The sequence below is a fragment of the Malaclemys terrapin genome, chromosome 5, assembly GCF_027887155.1.
Source record: "Malaclemys terrapin pileata isolate rMalTer1 chromosome 5, rMalTer1.hap1, whole genome shotgun sequence".
NCBI lineage: Eukaryota > Metazoa > Chordata > Testudines > Emydidae > Malaclemys > Malaclemys terrapin.
In genome coordinates, this window is record NC_071509.1 from 7,151,233 (window position 1) to 7,166,945 (window position 15,713).

General features: G+C 43.2%; 1 protein-coding gene across 2 annotated transcripts in view; it reads left to right on the forward strand.

The window, feature by feature from the left end:
* Positions 1 to 15,713, forward strand: part of DNAAF9 (dynein axonemal assembly factor 9) — a 134,085-nt gene that overhangs the window by 87,691 nt on the left and 30,681 nt on the right. For both annotated transcript variants that reach the window (XM_054028949.1, XM_054028950.1), the window contains exons 27-29: positions 6,802 to 6,960; positions 10,532 to 10,657; positions 13,063 to 13,100. In XM_054028949.1, the coding sequence (XP_053884924.1) occupies positions 6,802 to 6,960; positions 10,532 to 10,657; positions 13,063 to 13,100 (323 nt within the window). The remainder of the gene's footprint in view (positions 1 to 6,801; positions 6,961 to 10,531; positions 10,658 to 13,062; positions 13,101 to 15,713) is intronic.

Here is a 15,713-nt window from a genome sequence, read left to right on the forward strand (position 1 = left end):
AACGTGTGTGTCCACACTAAGGACAGTAATTCGACTTTGTGAGTCCACACTAACGGGGAAAGCGTCGACATTGGAAGTGGTGCACTGTGGTCAGCTATCCCACAGTTCCCGGAGTCCCCGCTGCCCATTGGAATTCTGGGTGGAGCCGCAAATGCCTTCTGGGTAAAAAAAAGGTGTCCAGGGTGCTTTTGGGTAACTGTCGTCATCCGTCCATCACTCCCGCCCTCCCTCCCTGAAAGCGCCGGCGGGAAATCAGTTCGCGCACTTTTCTAGTCAGTGACAGCGCGGACGCCACAGCACTGCGAGCATGGAGCCTGCTGCAACCATCACTGCAGTTGTGGCCGCTCTCAACGCCTCGCAACTTATCATACACCTTTCCCTGAGGCAGATGCAGAAAAGTCAGGCGAGGAGGCTACGTCAACGCGGTGATGGCCTGAAGTCTGAGAGTAGCACAGACCTCTCAGAAAGCAGGGGACCCAGCGCCGAGAACATCACGGTGGCAATGGGTCATGTTGATGCCGTCGAAAGGAGATTCTGGGCATGGGAAACAAGCACTGAGTGGTGGGACCGCATAGTGCTGCAGGTCTGGGATGAATCCCAGTGGCTGCGAAACTTTCGCATGCGGAAGGGAACTTTCCTGGAACTTTGTGAGTTGCTGTCCCCTGCCCTGAAGCGCAATGACACCCGGATGGGAGCAGCCCTGACTGTCCAGAAGCGAGTGGCCATAGCCCTGTGGAAGCTTGCAACGCCAGACAGCTACCGGTCAGTCGCGAACCAGTTTGGGGTGGGCAAATCTACCGTGGGGGTTGTTGTGATGCAAGTAGCCAAGGCAATCGTTGATGTACTGCTGCCAAAGGTAGTCACCCTGGGAAACGTGGAGGCGATCATAGATGGCTTCGCAGCGATGGGATTCCCAAACTGCGGTGGGGCCATAGATGGAACTCACATCCCTATCCTGGCACCGGAACACCAGGCCAGCCAGTACATTAACAGAAAGGGCTACTTTTCCATGGTGCTGCAAGCACTGGTGGACCACAGGGGACGTTTTACCAACATCTACGTGGGATGGCCGGGCAAGGTTCATGACGCTCGTGTTTTCAGGAACTCTGGTCTGTTTAGACGGCTGCAGCAAGGTATTTACTTCCCGGACCACAAAATAACTCTTGGGGATGTGGAGATGCCTATAGTCATCCTCGGGGACCCAGCCTACCCGCTAATGCCCTGGCTCATGAAGCCCTATACTGGCGCCCTGGACACTGAAAAAGAACTCTTCAACTACCGGCTGAGCAAGTGCAGAATGGTGGTGGAGTGTGCTTTTGGCCGTCTCAAGGGGAGATGGAGAAGCTTACTGACTCGCTGTGATCTCAGCGAAACCAATATCCCCATTGTTATTGCAGCTTGCTGTGTGCTCCACAATCTCTGTGAGAGCAAGGGGGAGACCTTTATGGCGGGGTGGGAGGTTGAGGAAAATAGCCTGGCTGCTGATTACTCACAGCCAGACAGCCGGGCGATTAGAAGAGACCAGCGGGAAGCGCTGTGCATCCGGAAGGCTTTGAAAGCAAAGTTCCTGAGTGAACAGGGTAACCTGTGACTTTAAAGTTTGTGTATTGAGAAGCTAAACCTGCCCCCGTTTCTTTGCCCAGTTAATGTTGACTATCCTATCCAGTTACATACCCCCTTCACCCCACTTCCAACACACGTTTCAAAATAAAAATAGTTCTACTTTGTTAAAGCACACCGTTTTCTTTAATACTGTATTCGCGGGAATTTTTTAAAACTGGGACGCAGACTGTGGTGCGGAGCGGGTATACTGTAGTGGCGCGAATGCAGCTTCTAAACTCAAGGATTGACAGGCTCCGCTGCGGTGGGATGGTTGTTTCAACGGAGCCTGTCACCCCTCCTGATAGGGACTGTGTGTATGGGGGGGTCTATGTGACTTTGTGGCAGGGGGAGGACGGTTACAGATCCCCTGCTGTGTGGCTCTGTGATCCTGCCTAAGGACCGCCGCTTAAGATCTGTAACTGCCCTCCCCTGCCACAAAGTCACAGAGCAACCCACCCCCCACCACATAACATGAAAACAACCTCCCAGACTAACCAGGGTAACTAGTCACTGCATCACTGCACTATGTATGTGCCCTGCTGCTGTGCCTGCCCCCGACTATATACCCTGCCAAAGGTGACTGTCCTGTCGAATTACCAACCCCCTATCTCCCCCTCCTCCAAAAGAACATGATGGAAACAGTAGTTAACAGAAACATATTTTTTATTATCAACCAAACATGGAACTGGGAAAGTGAAACTTGGACGGGGGCTTGTGTCAGGCGGGAAGGAAAGAACTTGTCAAATTTTGGGGAATGAGAGCCTTCTGCTGCTCGAGCTCTCTGCAGGGGTGGAGTGAGAGTTAGCAGGGACTCTGCCGCCTCTCCTTCTGTGCACTTTGGGTGAGGGGAGTATGGGACTTGGTGGCGGGGGAGGGCGGTTAGAGATGGACTGCAGCGGGGCTCTGTCCTCCTGCCTCCGTTCCTGCAGAACATCCACAAGGCGCCGGAGCGTGTCCGTTTGCTCCCTCATTAGTCCAAGCAGGGTTTGAGTCGCCTGCTGGTCTTCCTGACGCCACCTCTCCTCCCGATCCATGTTGGCTTGGTGCATTCGGGTCAAGTTCTCCCGCCACTGGGTCTGCTGTGCTGCCTGGGCTCTGGAGCAGGCTATAAGCTCCGAGAACATGTCCTCCCGTGTCCTCTTCTTCTTATGCCTAATCCGCGCTAGCCTCTGGGAGTGTGATGACAGGCTAGGTTGTGAGACAGTCGCAGATGGGGCTGTGGGAATGGGAAAAAGGGAGTGAATTCCTCAGAAAGATAAATGTAGTTGTGAACAAAGAACATAGTCTTTCTCTGTTAACAAGACCATGCACAGCACCTATCACATGCGCACTCAGCACAAGGTCGAATTCTCGGCCTTCGCATTCAGTGCCTGGGGTCTTCTACAGCACATTTGAGAAGCCTCTCAGGAGAACGGAATTTCTGTTGCAGGCAGACATGGTAAGCAGTAGACTTGTGGCAGCTTAAAACTTTAATATTAGCAATGGCCTCATTTCACATTGAAATCAATGTCGGTCCCTGCTGCCAGCAATTCGGCAAGCAGGAAGTCTGCTCCTGTCCCACACCCTCGCGGCTGTCCCCGGGAACGATCCCTTTCGGCTGCCCCTCTCCCGCCTCCACCGCGTGGCTGCAAACCAGCGGTTACAGTTCTGTAAAGGAACGGCAAAGCAGTCCCAACACTAACATTCCCCTACCTCATTCAAAGCAGGTCATCATGAGCGACATCACCCTCATGAGGATCTCTGACAGCGAGAAAGAGAGAATGCTCCGGGAAAGCCTGCAAAGACCAGGGCCGTATGCCGCCATGCTGTGCAGAGCAATGATTCCAGAGTACTTGATAGTCTCGTGGCGTGGCAACGTGTCCTACTACGGAGGACCCAATAAGGCCGCTCTCCCCAAGAACCTAATGCAGCGGATTTCCAATTACCTCCAGGAGAGCTTCCTCGAGATGTCACAGGAGGATTTCTGCTCCATCCCCGGACATATAGACCGCATTTTACTGTAGCTGCTGTAGCAGTGACTAACCAGTAGAGCGGCTTGGGCAGGACAATCATGCAAAACCGGACATTGCTAGATTTTTTTTCAATAGTTGCACTGCCCATGACTGAACCGTTAAGCTAATCAAACTAATCATGAGAAACCCATTTTTTAAATTGTTAATATTCCTGTTCTGTTACAAATAAATGTTTAGATTTTTACAACACTTACTGGCTGATCCTTCCCCAGATTCTGTGTCCGGGGTAACGGCTGGGGAGGGTTGGTAGGGGATCTCTGTAAGGGTGATGAAGAGATCCTGGCTGTCGGGGAAATCAGCGTTGTGAGCGCTGTCGACTGCCTCGTCCTCCTCATCTCCTTCCTCATCTTCCCCGTCCGCTAACATGTCCGAGGATCCAGCCGTGGACACTATCCCATCCTCAGAGTCCACGGTCACTGGTGGGGTAGTGGTGGCGGCCGCACCGAGGATGGAATGCAGTGCCTCGTAGAAACGGGATGTCTGGGGATGGGATCCGGAGCGTCCGTTTGCCTCTTTGGTCTTCTGGTAGCCTTGTCTCAGCTCCTTGATTTTCACGCGGCACTGCGTTACATCCCGGCTGTATCCTCTCTCTGCCATGTCTTTAGAGATCTTCTCGTAGATCTTTGCATTCCGTCTTTTGGATCGCAGCTCGGAAAGCACGGACTCATCGCCCCACACAGCGATGAGATCCAAGACTTCCCGATCAGTCCATGCTGGGGCCCTCTTTCTATTCTGAGATTGCACGGCCATCACTGCTGGAGAGCTCTGCATCGTTGCCAGTGCTGCTGAGCTCGCCACGATGTCCAGACAGGAAATGAGATTCAAACTGGCCAGACAGGAAAAGGAATTCAAATTCAAATTTTCCCGGGGCTTTTCCTGTGTGGCAGTTCAGAGCATCCGAGCTCGTACTGCTGTCCAGAGCGTCAACAGAGTGGTGCACTGTGGGATAGCTCCCGGAGCTATTAGCGTCGATTTCCATCCACACCTAGCCTAATTCGACATGGCCATGTCGAATTTAGCGCTACTCCCCTCGTCGGGGAGGAGTACAGAAGTCGAATTAAAGAGACCTCTATGTCGAACTAAATACCTTCGCGGTGTGGACGGGTGCAGGGTTAATTCGATGTAACGGCGCTAACTTCGACATAAACGCCTAGTGTAGACCAGGCCTGAGACTGTTCAATTCATCTGTAGGATTAGCAGTATCTCCAAAACGAGCAGATGAAACATTAGATGTTAAGCTAAAGTGACTGGTCACTTGGTGATTTTCTTTGTCAGCACTTTGAGAGAACAGGTAGAGAGATTTCATTGCTTGTTTCCTCTGGTGGTGAGTCTTAAAAGCAAATATAACTCATCTTTTGTGTAAGAGGTCAGAATATATTTGAAATCTAGCTAAAATATTGTTTTTAAATGTAGAATCTGCTTTAAAAATGTTTTTGTTTTTGCTGTCTTTTGCCAGACCAGAGAGAATATGTGTAACTTCTACCAGCATATGGAGATAGGAAAAAATCATTTTAGAATTTTATCTTGTTTGAGTACTCAGCTCTGTACAAGATCAAACAAACAAACCCCTTTTTTCTTTCCCCAAAAAGCTTATAATCTAAAAATCTGGAATGTAGTCTCCGTAGTAAGGCGGCTCCAGCAAGTATTAACAAGACCTGGCTGGATGGGAATTTAGCACTTCTAAATTTTCAAGTATCAGAGGGGTAGCCGTGTTAGTCTGAATCTGTAAAAAGCAACAGAGGGTCCTGTGGCACCTTTGAGACTAACAGAAGTACTGGGAGCATAAGCTTTCGTGGGTAAGAACCTCACTTCTTCAGATGCAAGTCTAAGAACCTCACTTCTTCAGATGCAAGTCTTGCATCTGAAGAAGTGAGGTTCTTACCCACGAAAGCTTATGCTCCCAGTACTTCTGTTAGTCTCAAAGGTGCCACAGGACCCTCTGTTGCTAAATTTTCAAGTAATTCTCTGTTTTGAGCCATATGTAAAAATAAATGGTGGGGTTTTCTGTGTGGCTTGTTTTGAACCTTTTTATTTAAAGTTTGCAAACTGAGATATTGCAGCATCTGTACTCCCGGTGAGGGATGTGCGTGTGTTTGTTTTTATTGTAAGATTATTTTGAAATGATTACTGCATAAAGCCTTATTTCATTACTTGGTTAAATGAGTAAATTGATGAAAATTTCATTGTAACAATGTAACTGAAATTGTTTCCTGTTCAAGATAGCTCAGTTGAGGTCCATGCATTGTCTCATGATCAGGGATTCTAGTTTTTCATGATTTAAAAAAAAAAAAAAAAAAAATTCTCAAAGAAACCATAAAAATTTGTGGTTTGCCATGATTAAAATGCAACGCTGAACATTAGTTTCCCTAGCTACTATACTATAGTATAGTAATATATAGGTATCAGTCACACACAATGTTTTATTGATATATTTACAATTTTAAGCAAGTTCAAAGCCTACTAGTGTCATCAATCATTATAATAAAATAAAATTTGCAGAATTGCAATTTGTATTTCTCACATATACCAAATACTTCTATGTCTGTATTGTATATATTCAGAAGGGTTTTTTTTTTTTAAATACAAAAATTAAAGCTCCCATTGTCAGCCCTGAGTGGGGAGACTCCTGCTGTCAACTGAAACCTTATTAAAAAAATCTGTTTGGCCCACACAAGGTTGGGCTTAGGTTTATGTGGCCCTCCTTTGTAATAAGGTTGGGCACCAATGGAATAAGTGACACTGGTACTTTAAATAAAATTTAGTTAATGGTTACTCTGAAACTGGTTAATATGTTTTTATTTTTTTCACAAAATGCAAAAACTAAAAATTGTCTGTTTTTCTGTGGCAAAGGGATTTCTAGGATCCCTGCTCGTGATCACTCAGTTTTATTACTAACACACAAATCAAAATTACTCTGGCACATTGTTTTGAAGACGCTATTTGACCTTCTTTCATATCAAAGAAGCCATTGACAGCAATTTAGAAACAGTAGGCTGATGCTGAAAAGACATAAGCCCAAGTGAGTTTCTTCTTTGTTTCTGTATGGGACCAGAAATAGGGAATTTCTGTGTACTGGTCATAGATTTATTTTCGATGGCCATGGGGTCAAAAGGAAAAGAATAGAAGTAATATGGTATAAAGAGAAAACAGAATTGAATTGATATCTCACTCAGTTTGATTATTTCAGGTGGATTGTTTATCGGCAAACTATGGATAGTCCTGAATGTTTCAGTGCTGCCCACTTTCAGCGTTACCTTTCAAGTGTTCTTGAGTCCCAGCAGAACCGCAGCGCACGTCAGTCCAGTTACAGTAGAAAGAAAATGAGGCTGTTGGTGGTCTTGCAAGGGTAAGTGTTTCACATGTTAGACAAGCAGTTTCTACAATAGATTCTTCTCTCCTATTCTCATTTATAAGTATTTCAAGGATCCCCATCACTGCTTAGTAGTTCTGTCAAACACAATAAGATTGATCTTCAGAAGAGTACACCGCTCTTAGTTCTGCTCTTCATAACTCCTAGGTTAAGCTATTTTGTAACTTGTAATTCCTGCCTGCCTTCATTGGAAGAAGGTATTCGTAAAATGATGAGTCTTGGTTCATGTTCTGACAACAGTCAGGCGTGGCTTTGGCCTTACCCCCTCCAGTACCTGTTCAAGTGTCTGGAGCCCTCAATAGAGAATACTTTACCTCTGGCCCTCACAGATTTCATCCTGAGTAATGATGAGTGTGTGGTTCTAGTGCAGTACCGCTTTTTTAGTGGGTCATGATAGCGAGGCACTCATCCTCCAGAAACTGATGAGAATGCATTATCTTGGTGTCCCACCCTCTCCCCTTAATCCCACTTCACACATGGTGGCCAACTAAAGGTACTGATCTCAATTTTGAAAGCCCTTGATTTTTTGAGGACCTGAGGTAAATCTTATGAACTACTTTGAGAACTGCAGGTGGAAGTTACTGTAGCCGCTATAGCATTGTTTAGCTTCTGTTGTATTTACTTTATGCATGCAAGTGTTACAAAATACTTACTTCTCTGTTACACCCAGTAGATATCATTTATTGTAGAGAAGAAAACAATAAAGTACAGCAAAAATGTACAACAGCTTTGTGCATCGTGCAGAAAAGCTTGTTAGCTGAGCAAACATCCTACTTTTCACAATTAGTTTTATATTTGAAGGTTAAGATACTGAAAATGTTTTGAAAAATATCAATAGGGTGGAGTACCATCCCATTCCTCTCCAAGGGAAAACCTATTGTGTGGAAAATTACTTAAAAGCCTTAAAGGTTTTTGCTAGACTTTAATTTTGAGTGTCTTGAAAATATTTAAATTCAGGGAGTAAGATGTAATTTAATTCTTTGAATACCACAATTAGACCTTTCTTTGGAAAAGCATTGTAAAGATATTCTGAACAAGCAGTGCAGAAGGATTTCTAATAAATAATTTCAGGGTTTTGTGATCTAAATAAGCCATTCATTATTTTTTTCCTCAATGTGAACATAAAGGTAAAATTTTTGTGAGTGAGATTTTAAACACAAAAATAGATAAATGTTAACTATAAGAACTGTTGTTCTTCCTTTTGAATGTGTAGCAGCTGATCTTACACACACTCTCTCTGTCTCTGTATATCTGTCTCTCTAACTATCTAGGTATAGATATATATATAGAAAGTGTGTGTGTGTGTGTTGTAATTTGTTATAATACCTTAATACACCAAGTGAGGCTAAGGGCTTGTCTACATGAACATTTTGTTCTCTGCAAGCTGGTGTGTGAATCTACCCCACACTAGCCTGCTACATACTAACTGTCCATGTGTACCATGCTGAAGCACACTGAAAGTTCATTAGTGTGTTTTGATCTACCCTGCTTTGAAACAGGAATACATTAAAATGCGTTAATGAACAGATATCAGCAGGGTCCACATGGACAGTTAATGCACGGCAGGCTAGCGTGCAGTAGATTCATACACCGGTTTGAAGCAAACTAAATGTTCATGTAGACAAACCTGAGTTGTATTTGCTATGAGAACCATAGTTTAGGATTTCATGTCTCTTGCATTTAAAAAAATCTCAACCTTTAACTTAAATTTGCGTAATTCAAGAAATAAATCTACACATATAGGTTTTTATTTCATTAGTTCTTATTCAGGTAAATATGCATGTGAACATGCAACAGTTTTTGCTGTTGAATGTTCTCATACTGTGTCTGATCCAGAGTGGATTGTGCCCTGCAGAGCATGCGAACTCTGAAACTCTGGTTTAGAACTGGTTGTGAAGAACAAAACCATATTCAGTTAAAACTGTTGGGGGAATTTTAAGTAGGCCTTGGTCAAATTCAGTTTCACCTAAAAGTGCCTAGTCTTGTGGGGGAAAAGCTATTAGAACTTTAATGAACATGAGTGGATACAATCTGTTTTATACATATCATCTGAAAGATGAGCACTTCAACAGCACACATTAGCACCATGGTGGGAGGTGGTCAGTCTTGAATCAGAAGGAAAGGGTGCTGTTTGTTCTATCATTGGCACCACACTTGGCAGCGTATTCAGGTATTTGCTCCTAGCGTAATTAAGTCTTGTCCACCTTGTTGCTGCCAAGAGTGTAACAGTAATTTGTCTTCACTGATAAATGTTCCAATCCTTAAAGAAATGTGTGCTTCATTTGGATTTAATATGTATGATTACTCAGCGTTCCCATCAGATAACTTACATGTATGATTAAATTGAAACTATTTTTTCCATCTTGGTTTAGAAGTAAATATTAATTTCTAAATCAGGTAATACAGTAGTAGGTACCATTATGGGAGTCTAGGTCATAGAATTTTGGCTTTTCAAGTGTACAATATTTGAAAAGGATACTGTTAGGTAAACTCTTCACTATTTTGTTTTGTCTAGTTTCCATTATTGGGAATACTAAGATAGCGTTCATTGTAAAGATTCTCATGCTGATTGTTTTGTCGTTTAAGAAAACCAATTCTTTCTTAATATATGCCTATAAATTACGTTGGTGCCAAATTCTTAACTGTTACTAATATATTTTATGCTGTTTTGGCTGTGGTCACTGTTTGCTTTTCATCATTGATAGTAAAATAGAATAGTTAGGTGAACTTTGCTTTATACCATAGGTAAATTCTCTGGGTTTAGGTTTAAATTTCTAAAACCACATCTTGCCAAAAGTCTGAAGCTGAATCTACGCTAAAGATTTCTAAAAAGTTTGCAGCGTGGGCTGGTAGATCTTAGACTTCCCACATTTTGTTGGGAGCTGAACTCTGGGCGTCGACTGGTACAGAAAAATCCAATTATGAATATAATTTGAGGATTTTTTTTAATGCCAGTAAAATTAAGGATAAGAGATAATTTGCCTAAAAGTAAATACTTTTCATAAACTCTATTTAGTCAATTTCATTTATTTTGTTCTCATGCACTAGTCCAATGTTGAGTTACAGACACAGCGGAGGAATATTTCAATTCAAGTGGAATGTTTAATTTGGAATTCTTTTTAAAGAAATGTCAGAGAAACATTTCTGTTGACATTGGGTTTTGTACTTCCTTTCTTTACAAAACCTACCATTTGGACTTAGAGGAACACAATACATTTTATGTAAGTCTTCAGTTAACATGACATGATATGCAGAAGGCATAATGTGAATTTCTTCCTATCTTGTTGTTTCTGTGCCTCTTGAAAGCAGAAGTTTACACTTATTCAATGTTAAGTTTATAATAGTGCATTGTGCAGTAGCTGTCAGTAATTTCTAATGGCACTTCTGTTTTCTTTGTGTAAGTCAATGTCTGAATGCCTAAATTTCTTGCATACTGAATTGTGTAACAAACATTTTCTGAGAACTCTAGTAATTTCTTTTGATTAGTTGTTGACATGGTTCTTGTATTTCTGTCACTTCACACTTCTTCACTTTGTTCTCTTTGCAGATATACAGATGTTATTGATGTTGTACAGGCACTGGAGACTCACCCTGACCCTGATGTGAAGTCCTCTTTCATCATAGGAACAATTTCTACTTGCGTAGAACCACTTAGCTGCTATATGGAACATAGGTACATTTTAAAATCTGAATTGTTTTGTGTATTGTTTGGGTATATATAGTTGGGTCTGTTCTATCATCTTGTGAGACTGATGCGACCATATTATGCTGTGTTGCTTGTGCACAGCTGTGCTGGCTTATCGTGTTGTAACTTCACGAAATGTTCTCGTTTTGAGTTTATATCATTTTAACAGAGCTTTTAAATGCAGCTTGACTTAAACCTTTAATGTGGGATTGTCATCCACTAGAAAAGCAAAACCTTTTGAGAACAAAATTTAACTTGGGGGAAAAAAATTAACGTTGGCGTCTGTGGATTATTTTGGAACAAACAAAAAGAGAAACAGATTATAGTTGTTGATCTTTACAAAGCACACAAATCATTGCAGTGATTCTTCAGTGAAACTTCCTTATCCTTCATATTGCCAGATAATAAGAAACTTTTATTTCAGTTTGGGGACCTGATTAAGAAAACAAAAAGTAATAATTAAAGTCCGCTATCAAATGAAGACACTACACATTCAAGATGTGAATTTTATTGGTTCTCGGTTTCAAATTTTACAGAATATAGTGACAAAAGATGGGAGAGGAAATTCTGGAAGTGTTAGTTGCACTTCTTAGATTATTCTTTAAAAATTGGCATGCAGCCAAGCAACTAATACTTTAAATAGCAAAATACACTGCATAAACTGTTCCCATGTGCCCAACCCAAACTGTAGAGATGACAAAATCTTGATACGTTGTTAAAATGCTTTTCAAGGGATGTAGAACAGAGCTGATTTTAAGACTTTGTGGTCCTAGATATAAACACCACACACCATTTTTACAGCTATTTATGATCTCAATAAGCAGATGAATTCCGTCTCTTTTAGTAAATACCAAGTGCCTCCACCATAATCTTTCAATTTGACGTAGATAATGTTAACCACAAATGAAGGTTATTACTATAAATATTTCATTAGGAGTACGATGAAAGAATTGCAGGTTATCTCCTGAAGTCAAGTAGCTGTTGATGGCAAAGACATAGCCCATGTAGTGTCTATTTCTGTCTCACTTTGAAGCTTCCTTCTGTAAGAGCTTGCAAAAGTACATAATCTGGCAGACCTAAAATGGCTTTATGCTGCAATCAGTCTTTCTGAGTTATGGAAGCTTTGAGGGTTCCAGAAGAGTAGATTGTGTCTTGCTGTCCGATATGAACCTTTTATATTTACAAAAAGAACCTCTGTTCTCCAAAGTTTAATTACTGTAGGTATCCAATTAGTTCAGGTTCTAGGGCCAAGTCATCTACAGTGCCTGATAATGGAGGGCTTTCTTTTGTTCCAGAATATTACCCCTTTACTTGAGCTCCTTACAGGTTTGATAAAGTTGATAAATGGTGTCACTGCCGTGATTGTTGATATAATGCCAGAAGTACATATGGTACTGTTGCAAAGGGTAAAATAGACCAAATATGAATTCTGCCCTAAAAAGCATGTGTGCTCTAAAGGTACAACCCAGAAGTACAACAGTAACTCATGTTTAACACTGTACCTTTTCAAAGTATATACCAATCTTTTACTAATTAACTCCGTGTAATACCAGATAGACCAAACAGACTGAAAATAGTCCCTGAAACAAGAAAGCTTCATAAAATAGATTTGTTTTCCAAAAGTGCTTAGAGGCAGGGAGAGCACTTAGTAAACGTGACTTGGAAGGCTATTCCAAGCCAGGGGATAGCATAAAAGAAGGCTTGAAGTTGGGACAGGGTGGTGATGCTATGTTAAGCCTAATGGTAGGCATTGTTCAAACGATTGGGAGTCTTCAAACTTGACACAAGGATTATGCTTGTGTTAGGGCTCCATTTAGATTATTGATTAGATGTTTGGTACCCAGGCTCAATCAGTTTATTAATGAAAGATAAATCAGTGCTATACAGAGAAGGTTAATACTTCATTCAATCCTGGGAGCAGGTTTGCAACTGACACTTGCTGTTCCAAAGTGATTATAAAAATGACCTGCTTTTATATATTAGCTATTTACCACAAACAGCAATACTTAATTATTACAGGCCTTTCTTATCTGACCTAGTTTCTTCCTCCTGTTTTTCAGGATATAGACACCTACCCCAATTACTTCTAGCACCTTATCTAGTTAAAGACACCTGTATTCATTAATCCAATTACCCTAGCACATTGTTTGTATTTGGCATCACTTCTGAAAGGTTCTGCATACGAAACAAGGGTTACATGTGGTTCAGTTGCTAATAAGCTTTCACAGTGAAGCTTCTGGGAAATGAAAAGCATGCTGGAATTTGGTTCATAGTTAGTATAAATGCAAAGAATAGAAGCCTCCTAGAAATAGATAGTATTGGGTAACTGTTGGTAGAGAGCATTCGTGCGTACCGTGATTTTTAACATTAAGATTTCTTCTTTTGTTTTCCAGATTCCTTTTTCCTAAATTCCTGGATCAGTGTTCACAAGGTAAATAACTTTGTTTCTTTGGGAAATGATGCAGAACAAAACCTGTCAATACCCAGGCTTTAAACGTTGCATAGACCAGTGATTTCTGACTTTTTCAGCCTGAGGGCCAAACATGTATTTTGCAAAACAGTCAAGAGGCCAGTATCAATACTTTGAGGTACAGTCTTTGTCCTGCATAGCTGCCTTCGATGCCTCTCTCTTCCCACCAGATAGTTTGGGAGGGACGAATGGCTGGAGTATAAGGCGTTTCAACTATCTGCAGATGGAGTGTGGTCCCTAGGGGGCTGTTGTCAGCTGGTACAATGTAGAGCAGCTGCCTGGCTCCTGTAACCTGGGCTCTGACAGAGAATCAGCAAGCTAAAACTAACTGTTAGTTCTTGGTTTCTACTAATGTCCTCCTCTCCTGGACCTCAGCATAGGGAACGGGGGGAGTCCTTTTCTGGGCACCCCTTAGGCTCAGGCACAGTCAGCCATGCTCTCGTAGCCTGGTGCAACTTAGAGCTGGTCTCTTTTTTCCTCCTTTGTGATGCAGCAGGTGGGGGGCAGTGGGGAAGCAGATCAGAGCTCATGTGACCAGTGAAATGGAAGGTGTCTTCCCACTTTCTTCCTTCTTCCCACCCTGAGCCCCTGTTCCCCCCCCTTTCCCCCAACTTCCTGTCGCAAACAGGAATGATTCAGATGCTTCGGTTTAAAAGTCCATGAGCCATGCTCTGCTTTAAGTTCCCTCTAAGCTGCGTGGCTGCTCATATGCCTATTAAGCCCTGCACAGGGGTTAGGGCTGGGGTGGGGAGAGATGCCCCTCCCTGCTACCACAGCACGGACCTGCCACTGCCTGGGGAGAGGTGCCCGTCCCTTAGCCAGGGCCGGGCCCACTGAAGCTGTCACGGCCGGGTAGAGGCCCCTCTCACTTGGCCAAGCCCAGGCCCGCCAGAGTTGCTGAGGCCGGGGAGAGGTGCCTCTCCCCTGGACCCAAGCTGCTGGGGGGAGTTATTTCTCCCCACTGCAGCCCCGGGGCAACCTGCCCCCCAAACCCCTCATTCCCAGCCCCACCCCAGAGCCCACCCTGCACCCCAACCCTCTGCCCCAGCCCTGAGCCTCTTCCCACACCCTAAACCCCTCATCCCCAGCCCACCCCATATCCCGCACCCCCAGCCAGAGCCCTCACTCACCCACAGCCCAGCCCTAAGCCCCCTCCCACACTCCAAACCCCTCAGCCCCACCCCCCACCACATTAATTTTATGTTCACCAATATCAAAGTGATGTCACACATCATCTCCATATTGGTGCACAATACAAAATTCATTCTGCACGTGGATGTAAAAAATTAGAAGGAACACTGCTCAAGGATCACCTTTTTTATTCCTAATCAAAGGGCTTGTCTTGCTACCGGGGTAAGTCAACCTAAGGTACGCTCCTCCGGCTATGGGAATAACATAGCTTGAGTCAATGTAGCTTAGGTTGACTTACTCCGGTATCTTCACTGCGCTGTGTCAACGGGAGATGCTGTCCAGTCAACTTACCTCAATCTTCTCAGGGTGCTGGAGTACCAGGGTCAACTGGAGAGCGCTCTGCCGTCGATTTAGTGGGTCTTCACTCGACTCACTAAATCGACACTCGCTGCATTGATTGCAGCAGTGTCAATCTCCTTAACACCCTTGAGAGCCACAGGTTAGGCACTGCTACTCTTGACATCACAGAAAAATCTATAATAATTTTCAGTCAATGTCCTTTTGCACTGGACTCAAAGAATTGAGTAAGAATGTGTACAATATGAATATTGACTTATGAAAGTCATCTGCATAAAGGTAAGTATTGAAATTTCATTTAAAACCTACAACAGTTACTACTTTTTCTTACTGCTGAAAGAGCTTGTGAAAGTAGATTGTTGTCCAGTAGCTGTAGCTAAATAAGAAATACTCTGCTTTAATACAGTATTAGCGTTTGGTTCTACTCTGAAAAGTGATTAAAAATGGCACCACGTTCAGAAGATCTGTTTTGTGGCTGTGTTCCGTCACATCTGCTTGCTTTGAAACAAAAACACGTGTTTACTATTTTCTCTGGTCACAATGGGAAGTCAGAACAGCTGTGGGTATGACCTGGGTTCTGTCCCTTCTAATGCCTCACCAAGCAAATTGTTATTTAAGTTCCAAATGGGAGATTTTTTTTGCCAGCCTGCAAATTCAACCTGAGATCTGAAAATCTCTGTTCTTGCAGATCATCAATGGTAGGAAAGATTCTGCAGCTCGTTTTCTGCCTTCAGTTACGCCTGTGCAGTTTCATTGTATTCACTGTATTAAACATCCTTCTTTCTGGCCTTGACATATGTAGTCTGCCCTATTCATATCCATTCAGAATGCTGCTGCAAAGGTCATTGCCCCAGTCTGTTGCTTTGACCATGTCACCCCTCTTTTTGCATCCCTTCACTGGCCCCCCTTCTCAGTTGCATCAAACACAAGCTGCTTGTCTTCACTTAAAAGGTCCTTTACGGTCAACTTATCTTTTCCCCTACTTATCTCTCAGTTGCTGTTGAGTTGTGCACACTCTGATCAGCCCATGATGCCAGCCTCCACTGCCTACTTGTTTAAATTCTCAAATAAGTACCTTCATGCTTT